At 44.3% G+C, this 10,944-nt stretch overlaps 3 protein-coding genes across 3 annotated transcripts in view; all 3 read left to right on the forward strand.

Annotated features, from left to right (window-relative positions):
* Positions 1-10,944, forward strand: part of si:dkey-13p1.4 (transmembrane protein 151B) — a 158,309-nt gene that overhangs the window by 56,835 nt on the left and 90,530 nt on the right. The window lies entirely within an intron of this gene.
* LOC119227480 (14-3-3 protein beta/alpha-1-like) lies at positions 19-6,442 on the forward strand. Its single transcript, XM_037486286.2, has 6 exons — positions 19-157; positions 731-1,154; positions 3,954-4,077; positions 4,815-4,978; positions 5,076-5,171; positions 5,332-6,442. Exons 2-6 carry the CDS (start codon positions 861-863, stop codon positions 5,404-5,406), a joined length of 753 nt encoding a protein of 250 aa, XP_037342183.1. The 5' UTR covers positions 19-157; positions 731-860; the 3' UTR covers positions 5,407-6,442.
* LOC119227886 (disintegrin and metalloproteinase domain-containing protein 17-like) lies at positions 6,969-10,632 on the forward strand. The gene is made up of 6 exons (XM_062557403.1): positions 6,969-6,978; positions 7,269-7,330; positions 7,953-8,142; positions 9,205-9,335; positions 9,484-9,570; positions 10,028-10,632. The coding sequence occupies exons 1-6, from the start codon at positions 6,969-6,971 to the stop codon at positions 10,349-10,351; spliced, it is 804 nt and encodes a 267-aa protein (XP_062413387.1). The 3' UTR covers positions 10,352-10,632.

Consider the following 10,944-nt stretch of genomic DNA (forward strand, 5'->3'; position numbering starts at 1 on the left):
AATGCGATTACGATTTATGATTGGACAGTTGACAGTCATATGATCCGCCCTGGTTTAGCAAGTTCAGTTTAATTTTCGCTGCAATAGCTGATCTTTGCCTTTCTGACCATCCTCTCAAATCTGATCAATTTCTGGAGGAAATTTGGACCCTCCAAAGGTCAGGAACGATGAGTACTTTTACATTTGTCTCTCCGTTACCGCTACACGGTCCCTTGTCGATTGCCAAACTGAAAACGGTAGTCTGATTCGCGTTTAGTACGAGTATCGCTAACGTGACATTTTTTTTTTAAAGGAGTGGCCGTTCTAGCGTCTGCTAACTCGCAGCTAGCTGCAGCAGACCGCTTTGTGGCGGGTCGCTCCGCGGAACGGCTTGGCCCGTAACGGTGGACCCAACGTCCGGCTCCCGGTGCCCGGGGCCCGCCGCGGTTCGGAAACTCATTTACAACGAGTTTCTTTGTTGTTTTTAAACCGCTATTTATCAGAAGTATTTTCGTCCATTGTGGGGAAAGCGACGTTTGTTAAAAAATGACTGTTTCTTGAAAGGTTTTTTTTTTTCTTCCGCCCTAAAGCATTTTTACTTAAATGGTTTCACTTTTCAGCACCACCAGGCGGATGCACGCATTGCCTTAATGTCGTGGTGGTGACAGGCGGGTTATTTAGTATTTAAGCTTGTATAACGTTGAATCGACCCCGTAACGACTTTTTTTTATTATTTCTCCTTCTCCCGCAGCTCCTGACCTTACCGGGGGGGAACTACCGTCGTCGATCCCCTTCTTGCTACACCCGTTCTTCCGCTCCACACTAGTCGTCGATTCGCTCCCGGAATTTCCCGATCCATCAAGTCCCCGATAACACAAACTATGGATAAATCGGATCTTATTCAGAGGGCCAAGCTGGCGGAGCAGGCCGAGCGTTACGACGACATGGCGGAGACCATGAAGGAGGTCACGGAGAAGGGAGACGGGCTGTCAAACGAGGAGAGGAACCTGCTCTCCGTCGCCTACAAAAACGTGGTCGGGGCGAGGCGCTCCGCGTGGAGGGTGTTGTCCAGCATCGGAGTGAAGGCCGAGGGGTGTGAGAAGAAGCAGCAGATGGTCAAAGAGTACCGGGAGAAGGTGGAGAAGGAGCTCCAAGAGATCTGCGACAACGTCCTGGTAAAGGATCCCCTTTCTTTATTTATCTTTCTTTCTGCAAATAAAATCAGATTCTTCTTCTTTTTTCCTGATAGCTGTTTAATAAACGGTTTGCTAAACTCTTGAGTGCAATCTGTCCACATTGAGTCATTCCCAGGGGCCAGTCTTCGTGGCACGTCTTTAGTGGCACGTGATTCATTTCAGTCAAATATTGTTTGACAAATGGCATCCCCCCCACCACCGTTTCCCGTGGGCTCCACCTTTTGGCGTCATTATGGCCCGGAGAGGACAAGGAAGTATTATTTAAACCTTCCCACTGTTCCTGAATTTAGAACAATGGTGCTGGAAGCCCTGTGAGGGCGTGACCTGACAAAAAGTCCCAGTGACTACACCGTCAAGGTGTGTCTGAATGGGTGGAGGTTGGGACTCCGGGGAAGATAAGCGGTCTACTCTCGTGTTCTGTAAAGCTGTGCGAGGTTCGCTGTCCCCTGTCGTCCCATCTGGCGGATAGATGCCTAATGCGGTTGGCTAAGTGCAAGAATTGACATGCCTAGATGACTCGCCCAGTTGGTGCGGATCATCGTGCACACAGAGGCACTTTTTGAAACCAACAAGGCTGTGACTGAGTGTTAAGCCAGATGTATTCCCCTCAGCATCCAAAAAGCTTTACAGGAACACGAGTTGGGGAGAGGGGGGGGGGGTTGGATTGGGTGGAGTAATACTTTCACCTCTTCAGATGCACTGGCACAGGGTGGTGCTTTGCATTATTTCAAGCCCGACAGGATAATGGATTAAGGGAGATCGCTGCCGTTGAACCAAAGAGGAAGCTTGGCTGTAAGATGGAGATAATTTCCATGAGCAGCGCTGCAGAGTTGGGGAGGGGTGGCGGGGCAATTCACTGTCAACCGGCTTTCTGAATGATTCCCTCAGGATAATGCTCCACCTGAACAGCTATGACTCAGCTCTCCGTATCTCTGGCATTTAAGCGTGTCTAAGGGTCTGTCAGCAGAGGAGGGTGTGTCAGTTGTCACGCCTTGACTTGTCTGCAGACACCTGACGGGTTTGTGATGCGAAGCGCAGAGACTGCAACACACCAATGAGCTGCCTGTGTTCTCTCTGACTGAGTTTCCTGCACTGCGGACTGTAAAAACGGTCTCTGCTAAAAGCAGGCCTGGAGGAAGCTGGGGCCCGTAGGTGTTTTGGTCTCCAGTTTCCGCACAGGATGTAAATGTCGGGCTTGTAGAACAGACTGGGTGCCAACTGAGTAAATTCAGGCTGTTCACACTTCTTCAGAACATGACACTCCAGACGGCACGTTGACATTTGAAGCTTTGAAACGGTGTGTTTCAGATGTTTCATTGTTGAGGTTTCAAAATATTGCATCCTGAAGACGAGGCGTGCGTTTTGTGTCCTTGTTGAGTCGTCAATCACATTGGAAGATCCTAAAGGTACAATCTTGAACATTTTTTTAGGCGGCACCTATGTCGATCAGAAGTTCTTGCAGGTGTGCTTTTGAATCTCACTTTCCAGCGCTCCAGAGTGCCTCCAGTCACCTGGTGTTTGTCCCTGATAACTCTACGTTCACGTGATGTCATCAGTGGGCTAAAGGCCCAATCACCATTTTGTTTCCTCATCCGGTGAGAATTACTTTAGTTGTTTCAATCAACCTTTTTAATGGCAAAAACAAACAAATCTCATAGTGTGGCGATTAGTCCATGCTTGAACGAAATGGATCTTATTAAAACATGCAAAAGCATTTGCACACACACACACAACCAGTCAGGCTTTAATCCAGCAACACTGGGCCTTCTTGTCTCTACTGGTGACTGAAATCAGAGCTTTGTGTGAAAGCAGGGCTGCCCCTCTTCTTGTCTATTGTGCAGAAACAGGAATGCTTGGTTCTTGCGTCTGCGCGTGTTTCGGCTCCGCCAAGCTTTGTCAGTAAACCGGGTGACGGCTGCTGGGGCGGGTTTGGCTCAGACGAAGGGCAGCTTCTTTCTCCCCAGGGTTTAGAGAGGATAGATCTTTTTATTCAACTTAAAAGGATAAAATGAATGTTTATCCAATATAAACGCCATATTGCCTCTCAGTTAGGACGGTTAGGGTGACTGTTTTTACCATTTTCCAGTTATCTTTCGGCTATGTTATTTAGTTTCAGTACAACCCAGTGTTTCACAGACTGATTAACCCTGTTTTGGGTTAATCTTCCAACAGCCGACCTAAAACTGATCTTGGACTAGAATATAATTGCAGGATGTGATGTGGTTTTAATATTTTAGCTATTTCAATATGCTTGTTTAAACCCTGTAGCTTTTTCACCAGGAAAGCACACATCACAATTATTGCAAATGAATATTTGATATCCCTGTTCTGCTATATACTGTGAAATTAAGGTTAAACAGGTATTTGTAATCCAACAGGAAAGGAGCCAGCAGCGGCAGTAGTTAACAGAATATTTTAGAGCTAAGATAACATTTTCTTTGAGCTAAAACTGACTGAGGTGAATACTCCTAGATTGGGCATTTTGTAATTTGCCCCTGATAACTCTGAGCTGCACTCATTAGTCATTGATAAAGGGCACTCTGGTGGATGGAGGCTAATATGACACTCGCACTGGATGAGCCCCCACCTCCTTCAGTTTTTGTACCTAACAACGGGATGTGTTTAAGTTTATTTGTGCCCAATTTGTTTGTAACCATTCAATCTACATATAGCATGCCAGCTCTTTCAGGGAATCCTTTTGTTTTATATCGTCCATGTTCAACTGTTCCATATTTTTTACAGTCTAACTAATTCAGCTGATCTAACACGTCTTCACAGAAACTGCTGGGTGATCATTTGATTGCCAACTCCCAAGCTGCTGAGAGCAAAGTCTTCTACCTAAAGATGAAGGGGGACTACTATAGATACCTCGCTGAAGTTGCCACTGGGGAAAAGAAAGATGGTGAGTTCCCAGTTGTACTTCATTTATGGTATATTTGTGTATGGGGGGGAGAAACAAACTCATCTCAAATTAAAGACGTTGCAAAATAAAGTCATGCAGGAAGTTAAGTAATGTAGGGCTATTCGCTTAGCATCGGCGACTTAAAATCCAGTTAAAGAATTCTGTGGGCTGGCAGACGTTGTGCATGGGTTTGTCTTCTAGCACCAGTTTGCAAGCTGTATTGCAGAGTTTTTCCCCTGCCCCCCCTTTATGTCTCCAATGTTCTTGTTGTTTTCTGACAGCCTTAATGGACATCATACCACCCTGTTAGTTGACTATTTCAAGCCACTGATGAATACACATTTGGCATTGTAGTGACTGTGGCAGTAGGATGGTGTATGTCGAAGGATCTCAAAATGGACCGTAGTACATATGTTCACAATAATGAAGAAACATGTCATGTAGTGCACCGATGTTGTTAATAACTTGGTAATGTAGGTGTTTTGGAACCCAGGAATAAACTATTAAGCTTTGCCTTCTGCTGGGTGCTTTTCAAATGATTCAAAAAGTCGGTTCACAAACATTGCTTTATAGTCGTGTTTCATTCAGTGCAATGCTTAGAGGAGAAATTGTCTTTTTGACAAACCACGTTCCTAAAATGCCATTTGTGGACCAATTGTGGTAAATTAATCTCCTCTGCTATTGATGGGGGGGGGAGGATTAAATAAACTGACAGGTGTGATTTCTTCTGTCCCCAGAGACAATTGAAAAATCACAGCAAGCATACCAGGAAGCATTTGACATCAGCAAGACTGAGATGGACTCCACACATCCCATCCGCTTGGGCCTGGCGCTTAACTTCTCCGTCTTCTACTACGAGATCCTTAACTCTCCACATAAAGCCTGTGATTTGGCCAAAGGGGTTTGCAGACGTTCTTTCCTAAATCTGTCACCTTTCCATGTCTGAAGTTGAACCATGTTGTAATCGTTAATATTCTTTTCTCTTTCTCAACATGCAGGCATTCGATGATGCCATTGCCGAGCTCGACCAGCTAAATGAGGAGTCCTATAAAGACAGCACTCTTATCATGCAGCTCCTCAGAGACAACCTGACAGTGAGTGCGCTTTTCTTCTCATAATGCACTAAAACCAGCTTCGTTGTGTAAGAGAAGGGGTTTTAGTTTTTTGTTTAGAAGCGTACTTTGATCAAAATAATTTGTTGGATTCCGAATAGACAAATATTTGGTTCTAACAAATATCTGTTTCCATCTTCAGTTATGGACATCGGACACCACTGCTGAGGAGGGTGAGGGTGGAGAAGCAGGAGAGCAAGTGGAGAATGAGAACTAAAACAAAACGACAAGTGCTCCGTTGGGGTCCTCTCCAAAAAAAATAAGGAATAAAAAAAAAAACTTTTTACACATTCTTCATTCCTTTATTGCTCCACTCAAACATTCTACCAATGAAACCCATGCTGAAAAGAGTAATGCAAGAAAATAATTTTAAAAATTAAAGAAAATAATGTTTTCACAACGTTGATTTGGACAACTGAAGGAAAACGAAACCCTCCTATTGGTTTAGGTTTTTTTTGGTCTTCCCATTTGTGCTGTTTCAGCTGTAGAAAAGTGATTGATAGCGTGACATGGTATCAGACCGCCCAGCTCAATTTTGAGGCAAGTAAACATACAGCCCACTATTGGGTAAATGGAAACTCAAATCCCACCTCCTGAGACAATGTGCATATTCTTCCAATAAGACATTTATAATACAAAACGTAGAAACCCTCCTCCCACTCCATGCATTTCTTTTTAAGTTTCTTAGGATTTTTTTTTTTTTTTAAATGAGTCTGTCTACAGTTACGTGGTACGGTTACAGCAGCTGAAGTCCAACTTCAAACGGATAACATTTTCATATTGCAGGGAAATCTAGTGCACTTTACATGCTGGCGACAAATACTACAATACAGCCGAGTAGTGCCAATTTGTTAAACCATCACTTTCTGCCCTGATTATGATGCCACTCTTTCACTGAAGCATTACCTGTTGTTTGGGGGCTTGGGATGGTGGGCCGCGTCTGCTCAAATGCGGGGACCTTTTCAATGGGAAGGAGACAATTCTGTCACGCATGTCTCTTCAGATATTACACTGGAATTGGAACAAATGCTGTAACACAAGTTCAAGTGTCAAGTTTAGTGATTTTTAAATGCAGGTTTGTACGCATCCTACAAATGGGTGATTTGTTAGTCTGTCCAGTGATTTGTCATTAGAGATTTGGACCACTATTGTTTTGCTATTCATTCAATTGTCGTCCCCAAAATTCTTGTGGAACTGTTTTGAATCCCTATGTATCAGCTATGTTAACATGAATAAAACATTTTATAAACAGACCAACTTTTTCTTCATTTTATGTGAGCAATAAGATGTTTCAGGAGATGAGGGAGGGACTAATCCCTCAGGTAGATGCACCTTAAAAGTTGTTCTGTAGTCAGCCAACGCGTTGATGGGAGCAGACCCTCAGGGTCCAGGACGTGTTGGGTTCCATTGGGAGGGCCTCAGGCATTTGGGCTGTAGCTTCCTTGTCTCACACACCCTCCACATTTCCAGGTAAGCGGATATTATAAAATTCCGGTTACCTCCGGATTCTGACAATGACGGCACTAGAAAAGCTGACTGAAAATAAGGGTCGTGCTGATAGTCGCCTTTATGGCTCCTGCTTTATCAGCGATTTACGTAAACGATACGTAAGTTATTTAGAGCCATATGTAGGGTTTGCACTTTTAGTGAAGACAAATAAGGGACGCTACAGCCCATGGGGGGTGATTCCTCCCACTCTCGTCGGTACTTTTGCATCCGCTTTCGCTTCAGAGCTGGACGCGGTGGGGGGAGCTGGACTCACAACCAATCAAACCAATGATGGCAGCAAGTATTGCCCAACCATGGGCAGAATAGGACCAGAGTTCACAGAATTCGGGTGGGATTATTTGCATGGGATTGCTGGCAGCCCTAGCCATATGTGTTGGTTATTTAGTGTGATTATCAACGCTGCCATTTGTCCAGTTGAATCACCGAGACCTGATGTGTGCGAGGTCAGAGGGCCAAGCAGAAAGTGCCAACCAGGCAGACACAGATCTGATGAGGATGTTTGGCTGAATCCTACCTACATTTTTGTTTGATTGCATTTGTTCTTCGATTTCGAGGTGCTGCCATTGTCAGGCCTCCAGCTGCACTCCGTGAGGAAGAGGGACGTCCAGACGCGGTCCCACGTGGAGCGCTTAGTGAGCTTCAGAGCCCTGCACAGGTGATGTTACAGCAGCATTCCTAAACATCCAAGGAGCAGTTGTTTTGGTCTTTGGAGTGATGGGGCAGGGTGTGTTTGCATATTTACTTACATCCTGGCTGTCAAGAAATCCCTTGGAAGCGGATCTTCAATATAAAGAGGCCTTCTCCCATTACACTTTTAGTTTGAGAGTACATGTGGTAACACAAGGCAGTTACTTGTTTCACACCCTTCGTGTGCACACTAGAAAAGCAGGTCACACCTACGTTGCTGTCAGATGCATTTAGTGTGGGGCTAGCTAAAAAGACAAATCAGATCCTCAGAAACGCACAGCTTGCATCCACTCGCACAGTGTTGTGTAAAACGCCTTTGTGGACAGTGACCACAGAGTGACAGTGACCAGCGGAGCATCGATTTCTTTAACAGCTGAATGGTACCTTTTGAGACATGAGCAGCACCTTGGGGGGAAAATACAGAAACCTTCTGTGCTCCAAAGACACATGACATTCCCTCTCTTTACTCCCTTTCCACTTAAACTGGGCAAGAAACAATGTCCATTGAAACCAAAACCAAAAAACAACTCCCGCGTGGAGGCACATATAGAAGTTTTGGCCATCTAGCCCCTGTGGAGGTTCACAGACTCCCCAGCCGATGGCAGACTGCTGGTTTACCGCTCGGACGACATTAAGAATCTGAGCCGCATCTTCTCTCCGAAAGTGTGCGGTTACATCCACGCGGAGGCTTCAGACCTGCTGCCACAGGCTTCCAGGAGGGATGGGGACGGGCAGGAGGAGGAGGTCCAGGAAGGGGGTGAGTTCTGCTGTCGGTTTTTCTCACAAGGAGCGGAGAGTCTTGCCAACGTGTTTGGTCATATTTGTAGTGGAAATGTGAAATGTAGGCAGAGGATGGTGTACGAGAGCGTGGAGTTTACAAATCGCTCTCGTTTGTGGACGGTAAAGAGAAGATAAAGAAAGAGTAGGAGGACAACAAATGTTTACGGTAGAGAGGAGGAGGAGGAGTAGTGAGACAAAGGGAGGTGGGACACCCACTTTAATAAAATCATTTTTATCTGTTACACCGAGCCAAAGCTATCCAGTAAACACTGTTGACGAGGGGGTATTACGTAACACCCTAATGCCTTTTTATTACTTTGTGCTGGGAATGCACATCATATAGCAGTGATACCGTGCCAGAGAGGTTTTAAACACCTCTCACTGGCAAATACACTCACTGGGGACATAAGTTGAGGTGAAGGGTCTCATGGAGGAGGCATTACATTTCATGGGGGCTCTGCCGCACAATGAGCAGACTCCGAGTGGTCACTGGTCTCCCACTGCTTGTTGTGGAAGCCGAGGCAGCACCCACCCACAAAGCACTGCGTATGATGTAATGCTCAAATGGGACGTCTTCCTGTCTCTTTCTTTTCTGTGGCAGTCAGATAAAATAGAGCTTTACTTTCAGAATTTGCTGCAAAATGTATTTCTAAACAACTCAATTAGAAATTCCAGACCCCACAATGGGCACAGGAAAATGTTGAAGGGCATTAAAGGGGGATGGGGAGGCGGGTGGATGTGATGAATTCTGCTCCAGCTTTATAATTGGGCAGCCTAGTTTTCTGTGCTTGTGTAAACTGTAGACCCCATCCACATTTAATATTCACAGGCAAACAAAAAAAGACTTGCTGCTAAATGGGAAAATGAGGGCAATTTTATATTGAAGCTTGGCCTCATTGTTTAACTCTTCATGCATCTCTTAAGTTCACCCATTTCTGTTTATATAAGGTAATGCTTCAAAACCGGTAGTTACAACGTATTCTTTTCCTCATCTGTACTGTCTCACTCTCTGTCTTCTCCTGCTGTTTCTTCCTCAAAGTGTCCCACCACAGAGAGAAGAGACAGACTCATGATCACAAGAAGAATACCTGCCCCCTCTTGCTGGTGGCAGATTACCGTTTCTTCAAACACATGGGCCGCGGACAAGAGAGCGTCACTCTCAACTACCTGGTCCGTCTTTTACATATAAACATGTATCCATAGTGTATCGCATTGAACAGGACTAGAAACAAGTGAAACTAGTGTGTGCTCTTGTGTACATATTTCTGTGTGTAAACAATTCTTGTTTTCTGGTTTATCATTTTTTTTCTCTGCTCAGATTGAGCTGATCGATCGAGTAGATGACATTTATAGGAACACAACCTGGGACGATGAATTCAAAGGCTACGGGGTCCAGATCAATCAGGTGTGTTTGTAATTACATTTGCTCACGATTGTTATAGGTTTCAAGTCTGACGTATGAAACAATTGATGGTGTTTAAGCAGGCAGACATCACTGCTCCCAGCGGCGTGTTAGCTTTAATCTGCATCAAGAAATGAGCTGAGAATAACACTGTCTCTCAGGGTGTTTTACAAATGCATTTTGAGCAGGAACTGAGAGCTTTTGTGTGTGCCCCGTGGGGTAATTTGATTTGTTCCACAGGCTCTGGGAATGAATGGAGATACTGTGAGAAGATATGCGCTCATTTAGCTCCTCTGGGTCATTGTCCAATTTTCTCCTCCATACATGTCAAGAAGAACTTGTAATGCTCTGCGAATCTCAATACTTATTTTAGGAAAGAAAAGTTCAAACCCCCATAAGATGCTGATTGCCTAAGAACTACATGTTCCCCTCTAACTAATTTTAATTTTTTAATTTTGAGATCACCATCAACAACGAGCCTACAAAGCCTCCCGGTGGCCATGCTGCCACAGGCTGGGTCCACTATAACATGGAGAACAGCCCCGTCAAAGGAAAAGAGGTCTGGGACGTAAAGAAGCTTCTGGAGGTAAGAACGCAGGACCAGGTCTCCGCTCACAGCGATGGGGTACATGACGAACTTCCCCCCGTGGTCGTCACTGGGAGCGCAGCAAGGGACGTTGTCGGGATCGTGCTCCGCTCCAAAATTATGGGCGAGCTCGTGAGTGGTCACCAATACCAACAGGTGGGCCAGACACACGGTGGAGGCGTTGTCAGCCAAGTCTGAGCTCAATTGCTGAGGGAGAAGAGGAGAGCAATTATGGTGTGTCCCCCTTTTTACTTCTAAAGGACTTTTTTCCAACAGTGAATCACGTCTGAAAAAATAACCAATGTTCTGAATGTACTTGAAAGTATTGGTCTACTTAAAAAAACATAGTTTACAGAAGGTCTACTTACCTATAGGCTACCTGAATTTCTGAAAGTACTATATTTCTAAATATGCTATTTCTACACTTGTCTGCTGGAATTGGTTGAACAAAAATAAAAATCCATGTGAAAAAAATTACTTCTCACTATTCTCAGGTCAAATATTTGTGCAATCAAAATGGGATTAATTTTGATTAATTAATTACAAAGCCTCTAATTAGATTAATATTTTTAATCGAGTCCCGGCCCTAATAATATATATATTATATATATATTGACCTTACATATATTTTTTTATAATAATTTTTTACCTATTATTTAAAAAAAATCTTTTCTGTGACATTTTTTGACCCTACATATTTTGACTTTTTTCACAATATTTTTTTTCCCATGACATGACTGGAATGATCTTAGATGGAGCAACCTACATGTCCCTGTCACTAATGCCAAATG

Source organism: Pungitius pungitius, chromosome 14, assembly GCF_949316345.1.
Source record: "Pungitius pungitius chromosome 14, fPunPun2.1, whole genome shotgun sequence".
Taxonomy (NCBI): domain Eukaryota; kingdom Metazoa; phylum Chordata; class Actinopteri; order Perciformes; family Gasterosteidae; genus Pungitius; species Pungitius pungitius.